The sequence below is a fragment of the Arthrobotrys flagrans genome (assembly GCF_004000055.1).
Source record: "Arthrobotrys flagrans strain CBS H-5679 chromosome Unknown unitig_0, whole genome shotgun sequence".
Taxonomy (NCBI): Eukaryota; Fungi; Ascomycota; class Orbiliomycetes; order Orbiliales; family Orbiliaceae; genus Arthrobotrys; species Arthrobotrys flagrans.
The window spans coordinates 1,267,002-1,291,757 of NW_027137550.1; the positions used below are offsets into that span (position 1 = coordinate 1,267,002).

The following is a 24,756-nucleotide window of genomic DNA, read 5'->3' on the forward strand; positions in this document are numbered from 1 at the left end:
TACTGTAAAGGAACTACTTTAAGTGAAGTCTATAGACGTATATTTCCACTGTGCTTAAATTCTACATTGGTGCAGCTTGTCAAGCAAGACAAGTCTGAGGTCACGTCGTTATATCCTTCAGAAATATAAAACTCATAACGACAAGCTCAAGTTATTCAAGTTGGGCCCTACAGGCTTTAATTTTAATGTTAACCCCAAAAGTCTAAATTCATGCAACTACCAGACATGTGTGTAAAATTAATACCATTGCAAAACAAGACCTTTAAATAATTTGATGCCAATTAAACAAGATATCCCGACCGAGTAAATAGGAGAGTAGAAGAATATGAAAGGAATGTAGAGCATAGTAGAAAGGTTTTTAAGCTCGTATCAGCGTTCCATGACCATTCTACACTTAAGTTCAAGTGTATTTGTAGCCAAAAGCCCAAGAATTCAAGGAAATGACCTTCCATATGCAGATGAAGTGAAATAGGAATTAAAAATCAAACAAAACAAGGAGCAACCAAGAAGTTAATGCATTAAAGGGAATTAGAATGGTGTGAGGTAGAAACTAGTCTCTGGGAGACAACCAGATAATACTAGACTGGCCCATCAGCAGTACGCAGGAAGAATAGGAAGCACTCAGCGGTAATAGGGATACCTAGCGGTAAGCAGGTAGGTAAAATAGAATAGAATAGAACGGTCTGTATATATATATATGTATAATAAGGAACAGAGAGCAAATCAAGAACGAGAGATCATAGCTAGAACTAGAGTAGGCTGACGAAAGGAACGAGAAACATAAACAACAGAATGGATAGGAAAGGAACGGCGCCTAAGCATAAGCATGCTAGGTGGGTGAGGTGTAGAGGAAAAGGATGCCCCCTTCTCTCGAGGACAGATAGAAGTCAATTTATAAGCAGAAAGCAGAACGCGCCAGACTGTGTTGACCACCCAGAATGCAACAAATTACATAAATCAACCCAGGCCTAAGAACCTGTATAAGCACTCTTCCTTCACCACAATGGGTATAGAAGAACAAATGAAAGTAAAACGATCAAATTTGATGCTATGCCTGAGCCTCGACGGCATCGGTATCAATATGTTCCTCCACAAATTGGGCGCCCGTGTGGGCGACAGTTTTATTCGAGATATAAGCGGGATTTTGTTGGTGGCTAGCGGCGGGACTAGTAGGCCCAGCAGATAGGATGCTAAATTGGCCTTGGTGAAATGGGCTTGGGGTACCTTGCGTGCTTGAGGAAGTTGGGACCGTAGCCCCCCACCTCGAAATTTCAAGGTCTTTAGGGGCATTCCTCCTAGCTTTTCTCTCAGAGTTAAGGTATCTAGCCAGAGCATAGGTTATATCAATTTGGCTTTCCCTCAAACTCCTGGAGCTTGGCCGTAGGTCTATCTTTTCAGCTAGAGCTTGCGCTTGTGCGAAAACCCTCTCATTTACGGGGACTTCTTCGTTAAGTGAAGAGTAGGTGTTCCGGCTAGTCGATCTTGGTTGCTTAGTTTTTAGCGGCTTCCGTTGAACTCGTGAACTTAGTTGTGGAACACTGTTTAGTATCATGTGCTCCCCTAGTTGGAGGTTTTTTGGAACCGAGTTCACGGGCTGGCATCTTTGGAGTGGAGGTGAGGAAGATCGAGAACCGGTTGGAGAGCTTCTTGTCTTCGAACGTTCTGACAGCATTTCGAAGAAAACGGCCTTGTTAAAGGTAGAGAAATATACCCTAACTAGATAACTGCCTTCTAGAGAGCGCAGATAGATGTACCAAGAAAATTTCTCCCCGTAGGTATTGAATCCTGAGATATCGGGTAACAAAATGAGAATGTGTGAATGGTCTTGTAAAATTCGAGACGATATAGTTTGGCATATATTTATAAAGAAAAACGAGGGAATTGCGTGCTGTGTGTGCTTTAAGAGCGATATAAAGGTCTCCAATCGAGATTTGAAGATAAATATAGCGTAGTGATGAAATAATGGTTAAATCTCCTCTTCCTCTGATGGTCGAGGCATGTAGAATATAAATACATTTTTTTTTCTTTCGATCGATGCTTTTATTTTCTATGTAACTTCATATTCCAACTCATCGTCAACGACATCAAATGCCCCTGAAGGAGCAGACGAGCTGTTTTAAATTGTTTCGACAATTTTTCCAACTAATCCTATGCTGCGCCTGTGAACGCAAGCACAGATACCTCATCGTTCTGCTATAGCGCTTGTTGTCTCTTTTCTCCTTGTTGGAGAAAGTTGTGTTGCCGCAATATCCCACTTAACTTGCTGTGGACCGGTAGTGACTATGGACGTTGTTGCCTCTTTCCTCTAGAAGCATACGTACGCGGACACGGAAACATTTCAACATGCTAGCTCTAGTGCTCTGCTACGACCACAGTAGCTATTAGTAAGCCTTCGGTTTTTAACAATCCACCGTAAGGCGGAGCATACGAGAGGCATGGCCTATAAACTATCTGTCGCAGGATCCTGCTGCTTAAATATCAACTATTGAAGTAGTTCTCGTAGGCTCTCGTGATATATATCGATATCTGAGGCTTTCAACTATTGCTTCAAAGTGCTGAATATCTTCCTATTTTCATCTAAATCAAACTGATAAATTCTTTTTTATAGACAGTACTAATCTGAAGACCATTTCTGGTTGATAATTAAGTAAATAGAGAGAATTGGAAATATCTGATTTTATCTTATTTTACAGAGTCGAGTCTAGGCTAATCTACAAACAATACGGTTGCTGCTTGGCATAATTCGTTGATTAGATATACACAAAACATGCGCAGGAACGTTCAGACGTGGAGCTAGCACTAGTTACCGCTATGACGGACAGGAAGAAACCACTATCCAACAAGTATTAATGGATTATATAAGATTGTTGCAACGTTGAAGAGTGAAATTGCAAATACGTCATGCTAGAGCTAACATATTGAAATGAAACAGGATTTGTAAGAAGTTCATGAACTCACCGAATAGTTGCAAGTGAAATAAAAGGGAACAGTTATTTGTATCGTTAAAATGGAGTACATATGGCCTTAACCTAAAATTAATTAACTAACCAAAGGAACAAGATGAATGTATTTGCTAAAGTATTGAATGAAATTAAATAAAGTCATGCGAATTTTTGTAACTTCGTCTCGTGCACGATCTTATGAACTTGCTTTATATGTCTATCTAGCTGATCTGATCTGGCAAACCCCGGGTTCTGGCATCCGATATGGTTGCATTTGAATGGCCTGTCGTGTTTTTGCATGTGCCTCCTGCTCAAAAGTTAGAAAATATTTCCACTCTCACCCAACCCCCCACCAATAAACTTGGAATGGAAAAACTTACCTGAAGTCACTGTTGCGCTTGAAAACTACTAATTTGTCGTTGCTATCTACTCCGCCCTTTCTGCAATCATTCTGGCGCGCATACGGGCATATATGATTCCCAGTCCCACGTCTATCAAGATCCGGAGCTGGATATATACTGCCAGGGCTTGATAGTGAGGTTGATATTGAAGCTGGACCTCTTCTGCGTTGATATGCGATGCCTGACCGGTCTGTATCCATTTCTTCAAGTGGGCCAGAATGCCCGGGTATGCCTTCTTCTTCCTCGTCGTAGTCGTCTTCTTCTTCGTAGTCGTGATCTCCAGAACCTAATATATCTGAAAACCCTCGAGTAAATCGCCTGTCGTTATATCGAATATCTAATGCCAAGTCTTGGGGGTAAGGGATTAATTGACTAAATGCCCGTCGTGGTTCCCCAAGCGCGTCTGGGGGCGATTCCAGCGGTGACTTTTGAGTATAAGAGCTAGATGGAATAGATCTTCTTCCTCTACGCTCCAAAGATGACGGAGTATAGGTATTTCTAGAGTTCGGAGGCAGAGTCGACGATGTTTCGGAAAGAGTCTGCTCCCAAATGCGATTGATATTTCTAGAGGTATCTTTTATTTTGTTGCAAATATCTCTACGCAGAGACAATTGTGCAAGAGAGATATAAAATTAGCTCTAGTCAGCTACTAAGATATTATACCCGGTGGGTGAATGATAAAAACGCAAGTAGTCAGACAGGGCGTGGTCTTTTATAAAAATTTAAACCTGACTACATTACAACAACTACTTGGTGAAGCACAACTTACATCAGCGCAGAGCGTCTTTTATTCAAGTAGTGTGAATAATGTGTTTCAATCGCATCGTCATCGTCCAACTGCTCTTCGAGGTATCCTTGCATGGGCTTTCCTTCTGAGATAGCGGTTGCCACTTCATCAAGTAGTTCTAAGACGTACGTGATCAGATCCCCTGAGTCTGTTAGTAAGTCACCGGTAGGCTCTCTTTGTCTGTTCCCCTTTGCCGCTATTCTTGTTACTGCCCGCGGTATCTCTTGATCTAGAAGCCCTTCAATCGCTGTCTGAGAGTCCTGGCCGATATTCCTAAACGAGTTTAAGAATCTTAACGCGTCACCCTCCATGGGACTAGATTGGGAAGGAGACTGTGCTTAGCTGTTGTAACGATAAGCTAGCGGTGGGCCTGATGTTCTCCTCAATCGCTAGCTCCGAAATGGTGATGTTTCAACGGGCAGACAAGCAAGGATGCCTCGCAGCCTCGAGCACCCGGCTCGTGAGGCTAATACACAGGCAGGGTTAGTACAAACTTTCTCAGCCTTGTCGCCTCTTTTCTCCCGTCTCGCCTCTTTTCTTTGATTTGCGGTACCTAAAGCACTTGGGTCGTTTTCCCACACGCACAAACGCATGGGTGCATAAACCTGAACCCATGCCATTCGATGTCTCCTCTTTCCTCTCCACTTTCTATCTCACCTCGCGGGCGACGCGCAAATTCCCAGTTTGAATTCAAATTCTTTTATTATTTTCCATCATCGAATATCGATTGCGGGCTACTCCAAGATTACAATCTGTCGGTTTATCCAAGTTGTCTCTTTTTTTTTTCTCTCAAATCCGATGTTTCTCGCGCTCGGCGTGTATCAGCAAGTAAGGCGTAAAGCCCAGAACAAGACTACAAACAACGACAAGGGAAAAAACAAAGGATCCGACCTCACAGGCCGTAGTTAAAAGTAACAACTTTCCTCCTTTCTCGTGGTGCCATAATCAGGAGATAATTACTGTTCATACTTCAGTGAATTTTCCAATCTGCTTAATTCATCATAGGTTATCTCAAATTCATTCTGCCACTTAGTTGTATCTCGACCAACAAAGTTTGCAAAGACTGAACCGCATGAAAATGTCGGGATCTTTGGAACCAAATTCGAAGCGACGTTGCCTCATGGGCGAGGGTGAAACGGACCGTGAAGAGGAACCGCAGTGGGATGACGCCAGATACTATGACGATATTTTCTCTGCCTCAGATATCCTCATTCCTTTAGACCCGCAGCCTAGGGTCTCGAGGACCCCTGCAACTCTTGGTGGGTCCCGTCGTCGGCCAAATAATGGGAATAATATTATTAATTCCCGTAAACGGGGTAACGTGAATATAGCTCCCTGCGGCCTTCAATAAGACCATGGACAGCTCAATTCTAATTTTAATGGTTATATCCTTTCTGTAGCGCGAGAACTTGCCGATGACCCTGACCATCAGCTCGCCCAATCCTTTCCGCAAGTCATACCGCGTGTCCCAATACTGGAAGAGCGGCGTGTCGAAGAAATCGACGAGAAAACGAACCCCTTCTGTAGTCCTGAAGGGGTTCCATCGGCACACCCCAGAACTATCGCGCTTTCCCGAAAAAAGAACAGTAGCAACAAGGTTCAAGAGCGGACCGCTGTAAATGGGCTCGTGAAGTTCATACTTTGGAAGACGAATAAACCTAATAAAGAACGAAGTGTACCTGGCAGAGCAGATTCGCGACCACTGTGGAAACCAGGAAATCAGCCAACAAACCCAAATGCTATGGTAGCCGCAAGACTTGACCCAAATAACCAGGTTAACTACCTTCCACAAGATTTTGGAAGAACCATTAAATTAGATTATGTGGACCAAACAATATTTCGCTTTTGTAAGCTAACCCTCGTTCCTTAGGCCTGGCAAGACCAAGGATGGAATCGTTTCGTGGACTCTAGTTTCAAAGATCTTAAGATCGGACAAGATCTGACATGAAGAATCGATGGTAGATACTGTAGCCGTGTGCTCTGGGCGCACTCTTTTGGACAAACAAAATATCCACCTGCTCGAAATTGCCCCAATGGCCGACAAGAGTGAGGGAGTTCGCCACGCCGTTCTCTCACTCGCCTCTTCATACCTTTTAGATTATCGACCAGACCCGGTGATTGCCGCGAAGGCTAACCAACACTACCGACTAAGTATAGAATGGCTAACGAAAGAATTAAGAAATACCGAAAATTACGAACCGGGGAAGGAGGAAGCTCTAGTCACTACTTTAGTATTGCTTATCCACAGCGATGTACGTGGAGATACTCGTCTTAGTCCTATTGCTGACTTAAACATATTTTCGTCATTTTTTTTTTAACTATTAGCAATCACTAATCTCAATTTCCTAAAATAGATTGTTTGCTGCGACCCAGAGTCATCAGCGTCAGAAAAAGTCCCTGCCTGGTATCAAGCAACCCGCCTCGCAAGACGAGTGTTAGATAGTTCGGACCCAGGATACTGCTACAAGCGTTTGCAAAACGTCCAAGAGAGCAAAGCAAGACATAAAATTGGGAATGAAGTTGCTTTCTCTGAGATCCTATCATCAGCATTCGCCCCAATCGAAGAGGAAGATTTGAAGCCCCAATGCCCATATAGTTGGTTGATGAGTGGAAACGATAAAGAGTGCACAAAAATCGAAGGAAATACAGGAATGTGCGCCAAAGTACTATATTCCCTCGCACAAATCACTTATCTGACAGGAGCATATGCAAAGGTATTACCAAGTTGGTACCACAACCCTTGTTTAACAATATTCAGCTTATTGACATTTCCCCCTACTACCCAGGATTCCCGCGCAGAAATTTGGCCTATTGTAGCAGGAAAAGTCCGAACCCGGCTAGAACGGGTAGAGCAGTGGTCAGAGCTGTCCCCGGGATATTCAAATGCCCAGGACTTGTTAGATTCCTGCATCCTAGATGATGACGGCCTCGTCAAGACCAAGGAGGAAGCGACCGATTTGATAGCGCAGTGCTATATCCAGGCAGCCCTAATATACCTCGAATGCCGATTTTTCCGGTAACAGAATATTCTCAGTTTATTACGGAAGAGATTAAAAGAAAAATTCTAACTTCCACCTCACAGACGAACCCCTTTTGATCCATCTGTCAGACGCCATTTAGATATTTTAATCAAATGCTTTGATAGGTGCCCGACTAGTGGCGATCTATATACCGCCCAAACCCCAGTCTTTGGAGTTGCTATCGCGGGAGTAGTAGCAATCGACGAGGAGGAAAGGGATTTTTGTCGAAAATACGTTCGTGGCACCTGCGCCGCCGGGGAGAGGGGGGTAAGTGAATCTAGTCTCAAAGTTTAAAAAAATTATCATGGGGCTAATGTCTTTTCTCGAACAGAATCTTTCTACTCTTGGTGACACTCTGAAATTCATCTGGGAATGGATGGATAAATATGGTCCGGGAGAAGGAACAGACTCACCTACCTTGCCAAATAGACGTCAATGGTGGGAAGAGCTCGTCGCGGCCTTCTACAAGACCAAAAACAGACGAGACTTCGCCTAAAACATGAGAATTTTCCAGTTTCTATTACTTTATGTTTATTTTTTATATTCTTGTTTGTTTTATGAAGTACCTATCATGGCGATTTGGTTTGAAGTTTAAACTGCATGGCGCGTAGTAAATTGTGGAAATTAATGGGAGTTAAGTTTTTATGGGTAATTGGAAAAGCAATTTGTATTGGTCAATGGTTTAGGAAATGCATTATCATAAATAACAAATTTGATCAAGGAGCGGCTATAAATTCAACATGGCAAGGAGAAGTTGGTTTTAACTCTAGCTGGAAAATCCTTATGAATCTCGAACGGAAATAGTATAGCACCTTTGAGAAGGTGTTAATTGGCTGTAGATCGAGATCGCCCATTTAGTCTCTCACAAGAAGGAATTCATCTAAATCGAAGCCAGATTTCGTTAGTCAGGAAAAGCCAAAACGAAAACGAAAAACAAGGCGTACCGGGGTCATACAAATATCAGAAGCTGGTGACTTCCAAGAAGCCTTCTCACGAAGTCCAGCCAAGCTAAACTGGCGCCGTAGAATGTTTGTTGGATATTTAAATGATTCATAGCAAATGATCCTCTCGTCTTGTTTGAAATCCAGTCCCAATACTTCATCTTTTATGTCTCGTTGGGCTCGGAAAACGAACCGATGGACCAGGGCTGGCGGCTCAATTTGAAATTCCGCTTCCCGAGACAACTCCCAATCTTCGGGCTTGTACCAATCCCTCTTGAGCAATGAATTCGAATGTTCCATTCCGTGACGAATGAAATTGTCAAATTCTCCATCCGAGGTTATATACGATTCTCGCACCTTTTCTTCGTTGAGGTTGCTGTCATATCCAAGGAGCATAACATCGCCTGGTGCCATTGAATCAGCCCAGAGTTTTAGCCCCTTGGAAGCCACAGGGATTATGTTGTTGCACAGAGTCGATCCCAGGGATAGGTAAACTTTGGGGCCCGTGAATTGTTTGATCCACTCTAGCCCATCTGTGAAACTTCCCCAAAGTGCAAAACATTGCACATGGGTATATCTTGATGTCAAGGCCTTCAGACTTTCCTCCAGCCACTCTTTGCAAAGATCTAGAGCAAAGTAGAATATAGTCATCTCTCGAGCCTCTATTTCGTCTAGTAACGGCATGACTTTGCGTAGTCCTCTATTCGAAGTTAGATTTTTTCAGTTCTCATCCTCGCTTATAGAGTGGGTTTAAATTATAAAGTAAAAAAGTAGAGAAACAGTACTGCTTTTCGATGGGCCCAAATGAAGAAGATTTTGAGAAAACGGGAAACTCTTACCCGCTTCCAATATCTACTATCACAGACCCTGGAACGATGAAATTACTGATTTCCGCAGCATACTTTTTCAAGAGAAGTATTTCATCTGATGTCTGATAGTATGTTGGCGAATGAGTTAATTTAGACCAGAGCTGCAGCCCGTGGTAATCTGAAAGTGTTACAACCGAGAGGACACGTCTGCCCGCGGGCTCGTGTAATAGCAGCTCTTCAGTTATGGTAGGCATGCAACGTGTGCCGCCGATGTCGATAATTGATCCGAATTCAGGAAGTCGTGTGCTATTCGGAAGCTCCTAGTATTTTTTTTATCAATATCAGTTAGTTCGAAGGCTTCTTATAAAAAGCTATAGGAGGAAAGGCTGATCGTATAAAGTTAAATTATGGGTATCGGAATTACAAGTTGCCATTGCTAACGTGAATGTAGCGTCGTAAACAACTTTGAAGAGAAAAAAATTGGAGTCTTATTAAGTAACAATAAGCTCTTACTTTCTGATTTTCTTTAGCCATCTTTCGTCTTTCTAGTAAAATGGAGACTCAGAACTAAGTAGATATAAAATCACAGAATTCTGTTTATATTATAGCCATTCGCAAGCCAATTTCGGATACTAGCAAATTGAGCCTAGGATATGGAAGCCCAACTATTGAGGTTTATATAGAACTCTGAGTGGGTCGATAACATAACTTCTGAGAACAGAGAAAGAAAGTCTTCACATGAACCTCCTTCCAGAACTTCAAGAGCCTCAGAAGATTACGTGTCCTTGATATCCTAACGAACGAGCCTTAAGAATACCCCACGCCAGAATTCAATTGTAAATTCATGACTTCATGACAATCGTTGTCTCTTTTCCTCACCAAGACGCATTTCTAGGATACATCCTAAACGCAGAGCCTCAAGTATATATACTGACTTACACAGTTCTTAGAACTCCCTACGGCTTGGCATTAAGATATGCATAATTTGTGCTACCTTGGATCCATGGAAGGCTATCCAAATCTAAATAGAAAGGTAAGACGAGAAGAAAAGGAGAAGAGGGGTAGCCGACTAAACACAGAGCTCTAGAGAAGAATAGCTAGATGGTGGTCTCGTAAAGCAGCCTTCCATGAAATATCACGATTATATACCCTATTTAGTCGTGGGAAAAGTAAAAAGGAAATATATTGTCATTCAAAGACAACTTTTAGTAACAAGAGCAGTTTCTTAATTCCGAAGAGCCCCATAGTAGAACAAAATTTAGGCTTCAGTACAATACAACGACGTTGCTCCGCTTTGACAGCCTACAGGTACCGATACAATCAATCCTGCACAGCTCGAGTAACTTCTTCAATCTGCTGAAGAACACTACTCCTCGCTGTACCACCGAGCGAACCATACCGTTCAATAATACGTTCGTAATCGAAAACTTCCATAACCTCTTCTCCAAATTCCTCATAGATGCTTCTTAATTTCTCTAGCCCAAGCTCACTCACATTGGCTAGGCCTTCAGAATCGGCAACCTCGTAGCATGATCTGCTTATATTATTTGCTTCATCCTGAGACAAACCTTTGCGAACAAGATAGTCGCGGATTTCATTCACGAACATACTTGCACTCAATGCCGCTTTCATATTCTCAGGGTGGATAGTGAGCGTAGAAATAACCCCGGAGGCAATTTGAATAGAGTTGTTGATGGTGGAGCAGCAGTCGAAGAGGGGCTCCTTGTCTTCTTGTAAATCCTTGTTATAACTACTGGGTAGCCCTTTGAGCGTATACATAAAGCCTGCCATCTGAAATTATTTCAAGAAAGTATTAGCGTTTAGATATATAGTCATGAGACCATGCGTGTGGGTCCCCGGGATACATTATGCATTGCGTTGTTGAGAGTTTTCCGAAAGGGGATTCTTACCTGCCCAAATACTCGCCCACTTTTTCCGCGCAGTAATTCCAAACTGTCACTATTTTTCTTTTGGGGCATAAGGCTGCTTCCGGTACTATATGCGTCTGCTAGAGTGAGAAAGTGGAATTCCGCGGTCGAATATAATATCATGTCTTCTGTCCATCGGCTGACATGGCTCATGAGCACTGTAGCCCATTGGAGGACCTCGACGACAAAATCTCGATCTCCAACACCAACCATGCTATTCGGTATAACACCTTCAAAACCCAATTCTTTCGCAAGGAACCCTCGGTCAATTTCAAACGGATTTCCGGCTAACGCACCGCTTCCGAGAGGACAGCGGTTAACCCTAGATCTTGTTTGGCGTAGTTTCTGAAGATCACTCAGGAACAGCTGGCAATAGGATAGAAGCCAATGACTCCATCGAATGGGCTGGGCTTGCTGGCTCTCCGTATAGCCGGGAAGAATCACATCTATTTCTTCCGATGCTCTCGATACGATTATTCGAATGAGGGCCAAGAGATATTTCTCCGTATGGACGAGTGTATCTCTCACCCACATCCGCAAGTCCGTAGCGACTTGGTCGTTGCGAGACCTTCCGGTATGTAACTTTCCTGATACATTCACACCAATCAATTCTCCTAGCCTTCGTTCGTTTGCAGTATGTACGTCTTCATCAGAGATCGGGTTTATCGCGAATGTTCCGGTGCGCCATTCCTCACCCACCTATATTTCTTTGGAATCAGTGAACAAGATCAACAATAGACTCATAGGTATAAATGGCTTCGAAAATTATTTTATTCCAACAATTGCTATTGTAAAAGTAGTCACAAACCTTAGCTAAGCCCTCGACCATCTGGTCTTTCTCGGATTCCGTAATAAGTCCAGCCTTGTACAATGCCTTTGCATAGGCCTGAGAACCCTGAATATCCTGAGCGTAAAAGGTTTTATCATAAGACAAGCAGTCATTGTAAAGATTCATCAATGGATCAGTCTTCCCTATTTACTTATTAATCTTGTGCCCCAATTCAAGCATTGCGATGGTACCATCGGAGGTCTTGCATTCCTTACTACACCCTCAATGGAAAAGAAACAACATTGAACTCACCGGTGAACCTCCCACCCCATAATCGCTCATTAGATGGAGTTGCGGTCATCCCGAAGAACCACACAGTGCTTCTAAGTTTGAAAACTACAGCTTTCTTAAGATCGTTTGAATTGAAGCAATACAGTCAATGCAAAACGTTACGAAGGGAAAAAACAATTTTCCTCAATGACATGCCACCAACAGAATTTGGACCGATTATGGAGGAGGGCTATATAGCCGGCATTTCCTACTCCGTACGACCTATCATACGAAACAGGCTAGGCGGAGAATGAACGGCCACTGCACTTCTGTGTAACAGCCACTAAATAGCATAAGGAGGCAAGATGCGGGTCTTCCCACCACGCCACCAAGTCGACGACTGCCGCTGAGGGGAAAATGCATGTGCTTCTCGTAAGTTCGCAGAACGGCCGGTCAGCGAGCAGAGCCTCATCTCGTCTGCCTGTCATACACTCCACAAAACAGGAAAAAACTGAGGGGTTTCTAGCCTACCGGTCAAATTCTTCTAAGGGGATGCCGGTATCCCGAATGCAACGATCCCCACGTCACGTCTTCATTTGCCAGGTGGTACCAGTCGTTACGAGTCTACCAATTCTGCAGCCTCGTCAGGCAAGTTCCCGGCCAATTGCAACACAATCTTTCAGGGTAGCTCCTGTAATGGCATGCAAATCGAATCGAATCGAAGTTTTTCTGCAGCCGAGTCAATGACTCATGAGCTAAGTCTTCGACATAGCGTAGTGAAGACATTATAATGGACATTTATACCTGGTGCTAATAGGTTGAAATTATTTTAAGAGCCCCAAGTTTGCAAGTTTTAGATGTAAAATTAAAAATAACGTTGTTTTATCCCTCGAGTTCCAGGAATAGCCTGATAACGATTGATATGATAATGAATACCTATCCTACCAGTGAATTTTTCTGCTCCTAACGAAATTAAATTCTAGGTAATACGTAAAAAGGCCGTCAGAAAAAGACGGCTACTTTTTGGGTTTTCGAACATTCCTCCCCAGCCCGACATTTTGGATTTGGGACAGCAGAAGTCGCACAAACTTATATCTTAAGACTTTTCCAAACGAGTTTATATTTAGAGTGATTCTGTCATAAATGTTGTTCGAGGCCGGCTTCCGAAATTCAGTGAATCCATGCATCTTTCATAACTCTAAATGCTGGGGAGCATTGGGATGGGTCTGACATCGGAATTGTGGGCGATATTCAAATCCACTACCCCAAACCCGTGAAATATACTTAAATCCCTTCAACCGCAATAATATCCAGGTCGATACTAAGACTCAATAACCATACTGTGTGCCATACAAAAGAGATTTCTGGAATATCCGGCCTCAATAAACCCCTGGCTCCCGTTTGTCCGGGGCTATCTCATATTTCAATTAGTCGTTCACATTTCATAAGTCCACGTCAACCTAACTGTCGACTACCATATAGTTTGAACGACTGCATCTCATATCTCGTATATTCCTTTCTCCAAACGCTAGACTAGACACAGAATAATAGTGTTGTCGATTTCTCCACAAACATAAATACCAATCCCGAATACTGTTCGTCCATAGACAAGGGCTATATACAACGGGTGCGGCAGCAGAGGAAGTCAACCTCATAATTAATAGAAAATATTGATTTTAGGGACAATCGACACCCTAGGTGTCGGAAGGATGTTCATCGGACTATCATATACCTCTGTCAAGGTATATTGTATTGTATTATTCATCGGTCATTGGGATCCTTCGCTTCGTCGCTCCCGATCTCGGTATTATTTTGACTAAGATCATATCTATTTGTTGGTTTATTAACTCGATCGCATCTTGAGAATTAGTAGTAGGAGTTGTTGTTGTATTGTGTAAAAACAAAAATCTAACATACACGACCCTATTGCCATCTCCCGGGGGGGTATATGTCAAATTTCTACTTTCAAAACCTTGGCCATTTTATAAACGAAAACGATAGCCCAGGCCGCCGCTTTCTCCCTGGGGCGGATACGGTGAGGTCGTAGGCAGTGGTAAGGTGTTTTTTCAGGTCATGATCAAGGCGAATTTGGAATAGTTTCGGAAGCATATCTTGCGGAATAGCTTTTAAAGCTTCCTCTTCACATATCATTCCAAATTCGCCCTGACCTGAACAAGGCACCTTACCACTGCCTGTGGCCTAGAGTTAGAACATACGAGGAGATTGATGAGACATGGGTCCCCTTAAAATACCCCGTACATCAACTTTCATAAATTCGTATTGTCTCTATGATAATTAAGCTTCGGAACTGGGGTTTTCGACACCGCACCTAGTGATTTGATGGACTTGATATATTTATTTCTGTATTGAATCCCTAGTTATATTAGCGGATAGATGTTCGGGTGCCCTAAGCAACGATGTCGCCAAATCTGTATAAATTTCAAATTGATACAATATATCTCCAACTATGATGCTCAGTAAGGCTATATCGGCGGTATTCTCGCTTGAGGTTTGAACCTTGACCACCGGCCCAGGTTCTCTCCGGGCACGCTGTTGTTTCTAGGGCTCCTATTTGATACATACAAAACTCAAGTTAGGGTAATCGTTCGAACAGTAAGCTTACATGAAAGTGGTACGAACTTCAATCTCGGCGTGGCTCTTTTCTATCTCCTCGTGAGTTTTTCGCGATTGTATCAAAATCTTTTTGGATTTTGATTTTTGCTGCTGTATATTGAATCAGCTCCCTTTCTAGTGATGTTGTATTTTTAGCTCCATCAGGACGGGCTTTGGATAGAATATGCTTGGGGATGAGGTTGAGGGAAACGAAAGCGAGATACCTAAGTAGTTATGTGATATCGTTAACCTAGTATTACATACCAAGGGCAGAAGATAGATACGTACGTAGGCGCCTAGATAGATCCTCGATCAATAGAATGTTGTTGGCATGGGCCTGAAGTGGAAGGTAGGTAGGTAGTTTGATGCCATGTGAAGTGTAGAAGGTTAAGTGAGCGTGCTAAGAAAACAAAACGTTACAAGAGACTTTATACCCCTCCCAAGCCTAGCAACGCCCTGGTCTACCGCAACGTCTCGAATATTTACAGAAATTTATTCCACGGCATGATAATCTCGAGGCCAGGCAGCATAATACTGGCGGCTAGTCTCGAGACAACCGCAATTGACATTAATTAACCTTCGTGCAACCATGGAACTGAATAACGTATCTCTTATCTACATCAGAACCCTTAATAGGTAAAATACATAACACCCATCCATCTATACCAAACCCTGCAAAACGGTAAAAATAATCTACTGCTCCCCTCCCTTCCTAAACTCCTCTTTATCATAAAAGCTTCCACCACAAAAGACACATGTATCAACAGCTTCAAACAAAATTCTAAACAACGTTGGCTCCCGAACATTATCAAGAACCATCATCCTCTCACCCCGTGCATCAACCGGGGCTGAAATTTTCTCATCATCCTCCACCATCTTCTTTGAACAATACTCCCTGCTACAAACCCCACAGACCCGTGAGTTTGAATCAGTAATTAGCAGAAATGTGAGAGCGCAGCGTTCTATAATCACATATTGTTAGTTTCATTTCAAAAGTCAAAGAAAGAGGGGGTACATACTGAACAAATGCCCATTGCTACACCTCCCATTCATCAGATCATCCAATGGCACGCATCCGGTACAAACATTACACTTTTCGTCTGCACCTATTCTAACGATTTTCTTCGTCATCTTGACTAACAAATCCAAATTCCCAGGATTTGCCAGCACTTCCTTCCTCTCAGCAATAATCGCCTTCTCGATTTCAATATCGAGGTCAAAACGATAATCTAACTCTTCCAGAGTTCGGATCGAAAGATTGAAGATTCTTTCATCGCGGTAAAAAGCTATGATGCCTAAGCAGGCAGTAAGCCACTTGATCAGTCTTGATTTTCGAGTTCGCAAATGCGACTGCTTCAAAACAGGGATCTCCAGAATGGTGCTTAATATCAACTTCGTAATCCCCGTCTGTGCACTCAGCACCCCCGGCTTCTTCGGAGCAACCCTATTCGCTTTCAGAAGGCCTACCAAGTTCCTAGCTCGGCTTAAAACGGCGTCCGTAGAGTTGAAGAGACAGAGAGATATTTTGTCGGCGAGGTCTGATGATTTAACATCATGGAGTCGATAGATTTCTGTTTTCTCTGCAGGAATTAGGGGGATTCTCCCAGATTCAATCATCCCGCTGGCGACCACTTCCTCCATCCTATTGAAGGAATCCTCCGCGTCATCAGGATCCACCAAGAAGCGAATGTCACTCACAAATGCTTCTCCAGAAACTCCATGTAGTGTGAAAGGTTTGGCTGACCTGACCGCCTGGAAAGGATCAAACATTTCCGACCAGTCTCTACAGAGTTGCCAAGAGAGTGTGCATCGTTCTCTTTCTTTTATGGGATATTCGAGGACACCTTCTGGTTTTAAACGGTAACAAACAGACACGATCCCACCGAGGGCGCAGTATGCCATGCCATATACTTGGCAGGATGCTTGCATGATTTTCCATTCCTCGATGAAAGAGTCGCGCTTTTCATTGAGGATGTCGATAAAGTCGCGTTTGAAGGGATTGGGGTGAGGGAATTCAGGGTCGTTCTGGATTATAGTCCGGCCCTGAAAGTTGGGTACCATAGCCTTGAGGAGGATAGATTTAGTAAGGTCCGAAAGGTCGATTCTAAAGATCGAGAGAGCGCCGTTGGTCGAGCAGACGTTGAGATCAAGGTAGTTCATCCAAACGGGGTCGGAGAAAGTGTAACCTGCGAGGCAGGCAGGGAGATCCATGTCCACTTTAGAGTGGCGTTGAAGATTCAAGGATTTATCAGCGTCTAGGGTGACACCGAAGAGTTCGACGCCGTCATGCTGAATAGCGGCTAGGAGAGCTTCTGCTGCCTGATTTGGGAGGTTGTATACACGTTCATACCATAGTAGAGCATGGGGTTCGTAACCCGGCAGTATCCCTGGGCTAAGTAATGTTGGCTCACCATCACAAGAAAGCACCGGTTTTCCGTCAACCCTGGATAGGATCATTTTCAGAACATAGATCCCATTTCCGGTAATGAAGCTGAAGAATGCGATGCCTAAGGCAAGTAAGCATATCGTAAGCGTATAGGAAGTTTAGTTTGACGAACCTTCCTCGGGACTCATTCTAATCCACGGTGACCAGCGCATATTCACAATTCTCGAGCCTTCCGGTAGATTCGGCATAGTCTTCAGAAGAAGCTCCACATCTTGGTCAATGACCTTAACGAAAGTAAGCTCGTTATTCTCATCCACCATCGTGAAGATAGGGATTCCCCATCGCAGAGTCTGGAATGTACACGGTTGTGACCAGCAAATCTCTACCCCTCAGTTAGCACCAAACGAACATCATGGTTTCGTGGTGTTCAAACCTCTCGGAAGTTTATCCCATGTAATCTCCACGACTTCATCCCCAGGAACATCTTGATCGATCAAACGGTCCAAAAGTTTCATCTGAAGCTTCAGGCCACGCCCGATAACAGTGGTAGGCTGGTAGATCAAGACTTGCCGAGAGGAAGTCAGTATGGACAGGGAGCACCTAGAATCGCCTTAGGTACAGCCCAGCAAGTCAAATACAAAGATAAAGTAGATACCTTCGGTGTGTCCCGGCTCCAAGCGGAGACCACTCCATTTGCCTCGCAAACCCTTCTTTGAATGTCTGGTCCAATTGAAAACTCACTATCCGAACACTATCAGCATCCCCTTCTCAACTTTCTTGGAGGTAGAAATGTCTCACCTCCTCCTTTCATCACATCTCCCACCTCTTCATCCTGCAAAATCTCCAATTTCTGCCAATGGAACTGAAACTCCGGCCGAGCTTTATCTTCTTCCACATCTCCCTCTCTCTCTTCTTCCCCTTCCTCTTCACCATCCTCCTCGCTATCTTCAAACTCGCTACCATCTCCTCCATCGTTATCGTTGCCATACCCCTTCCAATCCGCCCGGTTCTCAGAGCTTCTGTAGTCAATCTTATTCTCGTCCCCCGGTTTGAACTTAGATGGAACCGGAGGGTTGGAGACGAGTCCGGGGTTGAGAACCGAGTTGGTCAAAATGTAGGTGACGGGACCCGCGGGAATGCACAGTTGTCCATCATGTGAAGCTTTGTAATTTTGAGGAATAGAAGGGTAGAAGTTGAGATCAATGTTTTTGAGAAGCATCTTCGATCTTCTTTTTCAAATTGTCGATATTTTTTTTTTTTTTGATTTGTTGGTAGATGGCTGGTCGTTGCTTCAACCGTGGGACTTTGTTTTAGGATTTAATATTGGTCGTCGTCGGATGGGAGGAAGCATGCTTTGATGGGTAAAATGAAGGTAATTGCGAAGTCGCAGTCGACTTTTGTCGATGTAAATTCCTGCTTATAAAAGCTGCCTTCAGGTGAGGCAATGGTTTCTTATGAGTCCCAAAACCGTGTGGTGTTTTGTGTAGGTAGAATCGTTAGAATCCGAAGGCATTGAACCGATCTTAAGAGCGCCACATCTTCAAAAGTCGATTGTCTTGGCTTCGCTTGGCAATCGCGGCTCATACTGTGGCTTTGTGTCACCCTAACTTGCAACATGCAACACGGGCACTCTGCCGTCGAAATCTAGGATGGCCTCGAAGTCGACCTAGGACCTTATAATAGTTGGATTCAGCGGGTCAGTTATTACAGTAGTTATATGGCAAAACTTGTATAGAAATCCAAGGCATGGCAATTGGCCTCCCGATTTCTACGACGTCAAATCGACCAAAGTGTTAGAAAATCTGAGGGTTGCATATCCTTAACATAAAATGTAGATGTGTATCGTTCATGGATCCATGGATTAGCAACTACGATCCGCACGGATTCCAAGCCGATAAACGCCGATTGCGAGAGCGGAATCCCAGAAACCCGTCAAAGTCCTAGGGAAATTGTGTTCCTCCGCTTAATATAGCACAATCCCACGGGCACAAGCATTTTCAAGACTCACAAATAGCGATATTTCGAATTTCGGATATCACCGCCACACCTCGAGTATAAATATTATAGTCCTTGAACCCTGAACTAATCAATCGATATCAATCATTTACACTCGGAAAATCCACAGCCAAGGCACCTACCAACAAAGACAAAATTTAACCTCAATCCGGCAACTTCGAATAAACCTTCCATTCTCGAAATAACTATGCCCACCCCGCTACAAACCTTTGTCAAAATTCCTTCTACCACGCCCACTTGGCGCAATGGTTAGCGCACCTGACTTCTATTGTTGGAAGATCCAATCAGGAGGCTGCAAGTTCGAATCTTGCAGTGGGTGATTTTTTGCTATTATCAACCTTGGAGGGTTCGTAGGCTTCCCCGATAGAGTATTTAGAGGTTGGGAAGTCTTTTTGTTTAACTCTGCAGATTTTTTTTTCATTTTGGGAAGCTAGCATAACTCGAGCCAATATAAATTTTGTTAACCTCCAAAAACTTGAGCCTCGATCACGTGACAACCCATCACCACATCCCGTCGCCCTCAACCCAAGCTCCTCTCCATCCCTCTGACAAACCTCATGTTCCGCCTCCCCTCCACATGCACCCTTCTCCTCCGCCGCCGCGCCCTCCAAACCCTCAACCCCAAAATGTCCGACACAGACCTCTCCTCGATGGGCTTCACCTCCTTCGGCAAAACCCCCAAACACCACCAAACCGCTCCGATCCACGCCAATCCCACGCCCATACCGTCATCACTACCCCCCCGACCACAACCTCAAACCCAACAACACGGCGACCGAGGATTTCATAACCATCCTCAACCACAGTTCCACCGTGGCCGCGGTAGAGGCAGTAGTAATAACTACCGCGGAAACTTCGATAACCGAGGGCGTGGAGGACCCCACCGTCGCGGCTTCCACTCAAATTCAAATCCAAACCAACGCGGCGGTAGAGGCGGCAGACACCACCACCCCTATCCACACCGTCAATCCCACAGCCACCATAACCAACAAAACCAAGACTTCTCAACCCCCTCCTACCGCTCCAAACACTTCGGCGAAGGACTCTACAAACCATCTATGAACGAAGATCCTTGGGCTGTTTTAATTCAGAATAAACAACAACAGTCAGAGGGTGTAATACCAACCGCTACAGGTGCTGGTGATATTTGGATGGGACAGAACGCTACTGAGGGAGAACAGGATAAGAGCAATTGGTACGATAAACCAGAGGATAAAGCCGCCGATGGGGGTGGGTGGAATGCAGATGAGATTGATTTGGGGGATGATTGATAGGTTTTGATGGAAGACATAAGGAAGTGGGAAAGTTATAATGCACCCTGGGCGAGTGGAGTATACTAATCCTCGCATGAGACTCGAAGGGACTCAACAGGTGGCAACGGCGGATTTGAACGTCCAAAATGGATATTATATTGGACTATATGCCACAGGTTGGTATTTGGGGCTCTATAAACCCAGAGCTACCTAGGGAGAGATAAACGAATTCTACGCCAGTCCCACAATCTATCGTGGATATGAGAAGCATTAGGACCAACATTTTTTTTTTTTTTTTTTTTTGGGGGAGAAAGGCTATACAACCACAGTCTTCAAAATTGAAGGACCCACGATGAAACCCTTTCACCTCAACCACCCACCCGTCATAGAAGAGATGAATCTTATCACAGAGTTACCCAGCTGATAACATTCAGGCCGCTATGTAGTGATAATCCTCCTTCCGTCTAAAGCTCCAGACCGTGCAAAATCACATGACCCCGGCCTACTGATCTTTGATCATCATCTTAACAATGCTTAAACAGGAAAACTTTCACGTGCTTCCCCCCAGAAAATTCCCCAATCCTAAAATCTTACTGGTCAATTGGCCAGATTAGATGGTTTTAGATTAGACCCCCCTCGATTTCCACCATTGGAGTGATGGGCGTTGACTAACCACCTCCAGTTTAAAACGCCGGATACGATGGCCTTTATAATTCCTAATTATAGTCTAAATCCCACCATTGCAGGTCCTTTTAGTTACCTCGTTCCTTACAGTTACCTAAGCAGTCTAGAGAAGCTTATTCCGACCTCCTCGACAACGCACCCCCACGCTTACTTTCTTCCTCGGAACCGGTCCGGCCTTTACCCAAATCCCTTGCAAATAGTATTTATAGGCTTATCGAGTAAATATATGAATTAATAACCCTAAAAAGTTGTATACACCTATGAAACCCCCCTGTCCAACCCATTCAATTCAATACCATGCCAAATTCCAATTCACATCTTACAACCGAACAATAACGAAGACCTGAACGTTCCATATCAAAAAAAATATCGTACCATACCCCTCCGTTTAGCGTTCCTTCCAAAGATTGATAAAAAGGGAAAAGAACACCAATTCGCGATAGTGTTTAAAAAAGCGACCAAAAAAAAAAACTCCCGCATGCCGGAAAATAGATAACCGATTGCTTGTCATAGAGAAAAAAAAAACCCAAAGCGTTCTTTTATTCATAAAAAAAGCGTTAAGTTGCAGCGCTGAGAATGCGACACCGATTAATCGAGACCAAAGAAATAAGAAAAAAAGTCGAGCAATCCGTGAGGTTTTCTTTTTAAAAAAAAAGAACCGCTGAAGTAGCCGATGAGAGTGAGGAGGAGGATATCACCATACCCCGTAGCGAAGTCGTACCGTAGTTAAGGAGTATGTATCGTCCAAATCTTTCGAGGAGAAAGTCAATTGAGTAGACCTAATACTCATAATCCGCCGGTCCAGGGTATCGTTCCCTGGCCATGTTATATTCCACCGGATACCGCTGTTCAGCTTTCGCTTTAAGCGCACTACACAGATAAAAACCATCAATCAGTTTCCCTTCCCCAACCAGAACAGAAAAAGAATTTAAAGAAAAAAAAAAAAAGTGACATACTCAGTCCTCTTCTGTAACCACTCCAAATCACCCTTAACTTTCTTCGCAACCTTCATCCCATCCAAGAAATTCGCCCTCGTTTCCGCAAGTCGCTTCTGCGCCATCGCCTGCAGTTCCATCAATTCCCGTGTTTTCGCGTTTAAAATGCCCGATCTGTAGATTTTTTTCAATATTAGCCTATAATCCCCACAACTCCCCAAAACCCACATCTCAAAAAAAGCCCGTCGTATGATAACGATAAAGGGGTCATGATCTACTCACGTCTGCGCCTGCACAACCAAACTCCTATCCAGCGGAATCGGATCAAACGCCGCCACCAATCTATCCGTCAACACGGTAACCAAATCATTCGTCTCCATACTCCCATCTTCAAACTCATCTGCCGCACTACCAGCATACGAACTGCTCGATATCGAACTAGATGCAGCGTATGACGGTGTTCTCCGAGCATCATGTCCTGCACGTGGGATGGGCACCACACCCTGTGACGAGGATGATGGAGGGGTCGAGTAGGCGTATTCGTAGGAGGAGGAGACGGAGGGGTGGAGGGGTTTTCGTGGTGACATTGGGAGGGGGAGGGAGTAGGTGTCTGTCATTGCAGATGGTTTTGAAATGGGAAGGAAGAGAGAGAAAAGTTGGTGATATAAAAAAAATAAAAACTAAAATTTTTTTATTGGGGGAAATCCGGGGGAGTTTAGGCGGGAAATGCCGTAAGGAATGTTAAAAACAACTCCCCAATCGATCAATTGCCTTTTGTTTTTTAAAGGAAAAGAAACCGTTCAAATCCGTTCCTTTTCGGGTTTCGAGTTCTCTTCTCTCTCTTGATGTGCTGTTCGAATCGTGAATGATGCCGAGCCCGCTGATAAGAAGTATGCAACCGAACGGGTTTTTCAAATTGCCAGTTTCCAGGGTGTTGTTCCGGAAAAACAATTATGTATGTATGATCCAGTACGATTTGTTATATCTCGAGCTGGCAAAGTTTGCTCAACGGATAGAGTACCTCTAATTGTACTATATTGGGAACGGAGCGCTGCGTTGTCGATGTAGGAGCACTTTGGTTCTGACCGGGGACAGGCCTAGGCGAGGATTTGGAAGAGGATTGCTCTTGTCCTTGACAGCTTCGGTGTCACAATACAATTGCAGGATCCGGGTATAGTGGTAAAGTGTATATTGAAGTATCAATATATTATTCTCGACTCTGGCGGCTATGAAGTGATAATGGGTCCAGACACGTCTGCTTTGTCAGTAAGTGAAGTGAGGGTTTGTCGACACGAGGAAATGTCAAACGGGAAGTAGAACTCGGTGTATGTATGTGCGACGAGCCACGTTTAAGATGACCGCGATAGGACGGTTTAAAGACAATATAAAGGTAAAAGATATAAAATATATTTACTTCAATATATATAAAATACTGAAATCTAAAGATAAAGGAGAAAGAGGAAGAGGAAGTCTTTCAAAGGGGTCTCCAGCTGCCCTATTTATACCCGGACAGACCAGGACCCGAACACCCTCTTTCCTCATCATAGAGGGGGAGGAGGGCAAGATACCCTTTCCTCCCACTTCCATCGATCATCTCCAATGGATGGAATAGAAACAAAGAGAAGAAAAAAACCAAAATTTCCGCCAGTCTCCGCTCGTAGCTAGCCATCGGAAGTGCGCAATGCAATTCATTTGGGGGGGCCAACTATTACGGGATGTCGATACGATACAAAAGAAAGAGAAGGAAAAAACAACTAGTTGGAAGAGGTTTATGGGCCAATGGCGATGGATGGCGAGGTTCCCCGAGTATAACTTACGGCTTCAAACGGTGCAGCTTTGGCTGTCGCTGTGGTTGGTTCGAGCTGGAATCCAACCGAGAAATGCACTAACTATGCGGTAATCTATACTTCTTCTCCAGCTCTTATGGCATGATTTCAACTTATACTTCACAAATTCACATCCTCGAAAAGATGTCGAGGATTGCAGGGGGAAAAGAGGACCCGCGATTCCGTTCCCCCAAGCTAGCAAAATCCCCAGATCCAAAGAATCAAAGCAGGCAAGGTCCCGTTGAGACTCAAATGCTGCCTATCGTCAGCATCAGCCCATTCCCGTCGTCCCATGAGAGTGGTACAAACCTCTTTCCCTCGTCATACCACGAGACTTCCCCCCAGCCAGGTCAACAGGGTTTGTACCACGTACGTATGTATATTACGTGCAGTAGCTTCATCTCAATCCTTGAAATTCTAACAAAACCCTGATAATTCATATACACAGTAAATGGCTCTGAAAGAGAGAATGTGATATCCCCGGTCGACAATCCTCATATACTCGATACACCGAGGAAGGCGGAAGGTGGGAGCGTCCACACACCCACCAGAGAAAAAGGATATGCAAATCGCGCATACACTTCTGGTACCGTGACTCTCAGGTCCCCAAACTCTGGCTTTCTCAGAAATCCAGAATTTCACCTAGCAGTCCAATTTTTTCTTGTGTCGACGCTAGTTGGGTAAGAGTGGGGACCGGTCTTGCAAGGGTGTTTGTGGAATTGACATCCGTAGTGTACCGTTACAAATCCCTGCTGAGTTATAAAAGAAATCAAAGGGAATGGAGTTTCTGGAATAAGGTACAGCTGGATCTCATGCGGGTATCCGAAGGGTGAAGACATATGCCCTATGACGTGCAGGTACACATCACGCCGCATATTAGATATCCCCCGCCGGTGGAGACAATTCGCCGGGTTCTATACTAATATCGGCGGTGCACTGATAATTCCTTAGTATGAATGTATGGGGAAGAAGAATCCGAGGGATATCAAGGATACGTGTAACGGTACATGGGGCCAAAGAAACAGAAGTATTTTTGAGTTAGGTGTGGGTAGGGAAGAGAGAGGGGCACGTCGAGACGAGGTGCAGAACGGCTACTGTCACCTGAATGGGTACAGACGGATAATAGTCACCTGACTGTAGATACTCCGACTTTCACCTGCAATTCACCTGCAAGTG

The 24,756-nt window shown here is 44.1% G+C and overlaps 8 protein-coding genes across 8 annotated transcripts; 2 read left to right on the forward strand and 6 right to left on the reverse strand.

Moving 5' to 3' along the window:
- Positions 1-1,048: 1,048 nt before the first annotated feature.
- Positions 1,049-1,672, reverse strand: DFL_003494 (uncharacterized protein; the record flags this gene model as incomplete). The annotated part of the gene is made up of 1 exon (XM_067632438.1): positions 1,049-1,672. The coding sequence occupies one exon, from the start codon at positions 1,670-1,672 to the stop codon at positions 1,049-1,051; it is 624 nt and encodes a 207-aa protein (XP_067490707.1).
- A 1,429-nt stretch (positions 1,673-3,101) lies between these two features.
- DFL_003495 (uncharacterized protein) lies at positions 3,102-4,441 on the reverse strand (the record flags this gene model as incomplete). The annotated part of the gene is made up of 3 exons (XM_067632439.1): positions 3,102-3,249; positions 3,323-3,940; positions 4,113-4,441. The coding sequence occupies 3 exons, from the start codon at positions 4,439-4,441 to the stop codon at positions 3,102-3,104; spliced, it is 1,095 nt and encodes a 364-aa protein (XP_067490708.1).
- A 767-nt stretch (positions 4,442-5,208) lies between these two features.
- On the forward strand, positions 5,209-7,646 carry DFL_003496 (uncharacterized protein; the record flags this gene model as incomplete). The annotated part of the gene is made up of 7 exons (XM_067632440.1): positions 5,209-5,446; positions 5,531-5,977; positions 6,093-6,382; positions 6,485-6,844; positions 6,917-7,146; positions 7,213-7,417; positions 7,482-7,646. The coding sequence occupies 7 exons, from the start codon at positions 5,209-5,211 to the stop codon at positions 7,644-7,646; spliced, it is 1,935 nt and encodes a 644-aa protein (XP_067490709.1).
- A 358-nt stretch (positions 7,647-8,004) lies between these two features.
- DFL_003497 (uncharacterized protein) lies at positions 8,005-9,434 on the reverse strand (the record flags this gene model as incomplete). Its single annotated transcript, XM_067632441.1, has 4 exons — positions 8,005-8,030; positions 8,106-8,791; positions 8,931-9,220; positions 9,414-9,434. 4 exons carry the CDS (start codon positions 9,432-9,434, stop codon positions 8,005-8,007), a joined length of 1,023 nt encoding a protein of 340 aa, XP_067490710.1.
- Positions 9,435-10,220: 786 nt separating this feature from the next.
- DFL_003498 (uncharacterized protein) lies at positions 10,221-11,958 on the reverse strand (the record flags this gene model as incomplete). Its single annotated transcript, XM_067632442.1, has 4 exons — positions 10,221-10,691; positions 10,811-11,527; positions 11,637-11,800; positions 11,910-11,958. 4 exons carry the CDS (start codon positions 11,956-11,958, stop codon positions 10,221-10,223), a joined length of 1,401 nt encoding a protein of 466 aa, XP_067490711.1.
- Positions 11,959-15,173: 3,215 nt separating this feature from the next.
- DFL_003499 (uncharacterized protein) lies at positions 15,174-18,085 on the reverse strand (the record flags this gene model as incomplete). The annotated part of the gene is made up of 6 exons (XM_067632443.1): positions 15,174-15,442; positions 15,500-16,987; positions 17,039-17,248; positions 17,300-17,466; positions 17,522-17,606; positions 17,665-18,085. The coding sequence occupies 6 exons, from the start codon at positions 18,083-18,085 to the stop codon at positions 15,174-15,176; spliced, it is 2,640 nt and encodes an 879-aa protein (XP_067490712.1).
- Positions 18,086-19,439: 1,354 nt separating this feature from the next.
- On the forward strand, positions 19,440-20,153 carry DFL_003500 (uncharacterized protein; the record flags this gene model as incomplete). The annotated part of the gene is made up of 1 exon (XM_067632446.1): positions 19,440-20,153. One exon carries the CDS (start codon positions 19,440-19,442, stop codon positions 20,151-20,153), a length of 714 nt encoding a protein of 237 aa, XP_067490713.1.
- Positions 20,154-21,598: 1,445 nt separating this feature from the next.
- DFL_003501 (uncharacterized protein) lies at positions 21,599-22,371 on the reverse strand (the record flags this gene model as incomplete). The annotated part of the gene is made up of 3 exons (XM_067632447.1): positions 21,599-21,689; positions 21,776-21,928; positions 22,037-22,371. 3 exons carry the CDS (start codon positions 22,369-22,371, stop codon positions 21,599-21,601), a joined length of 579 nt encoding a protein of 192 aa, XP_067490714.1.
- Positions 22,372-24,756: the final 2,385 nt, after the last annotated feature.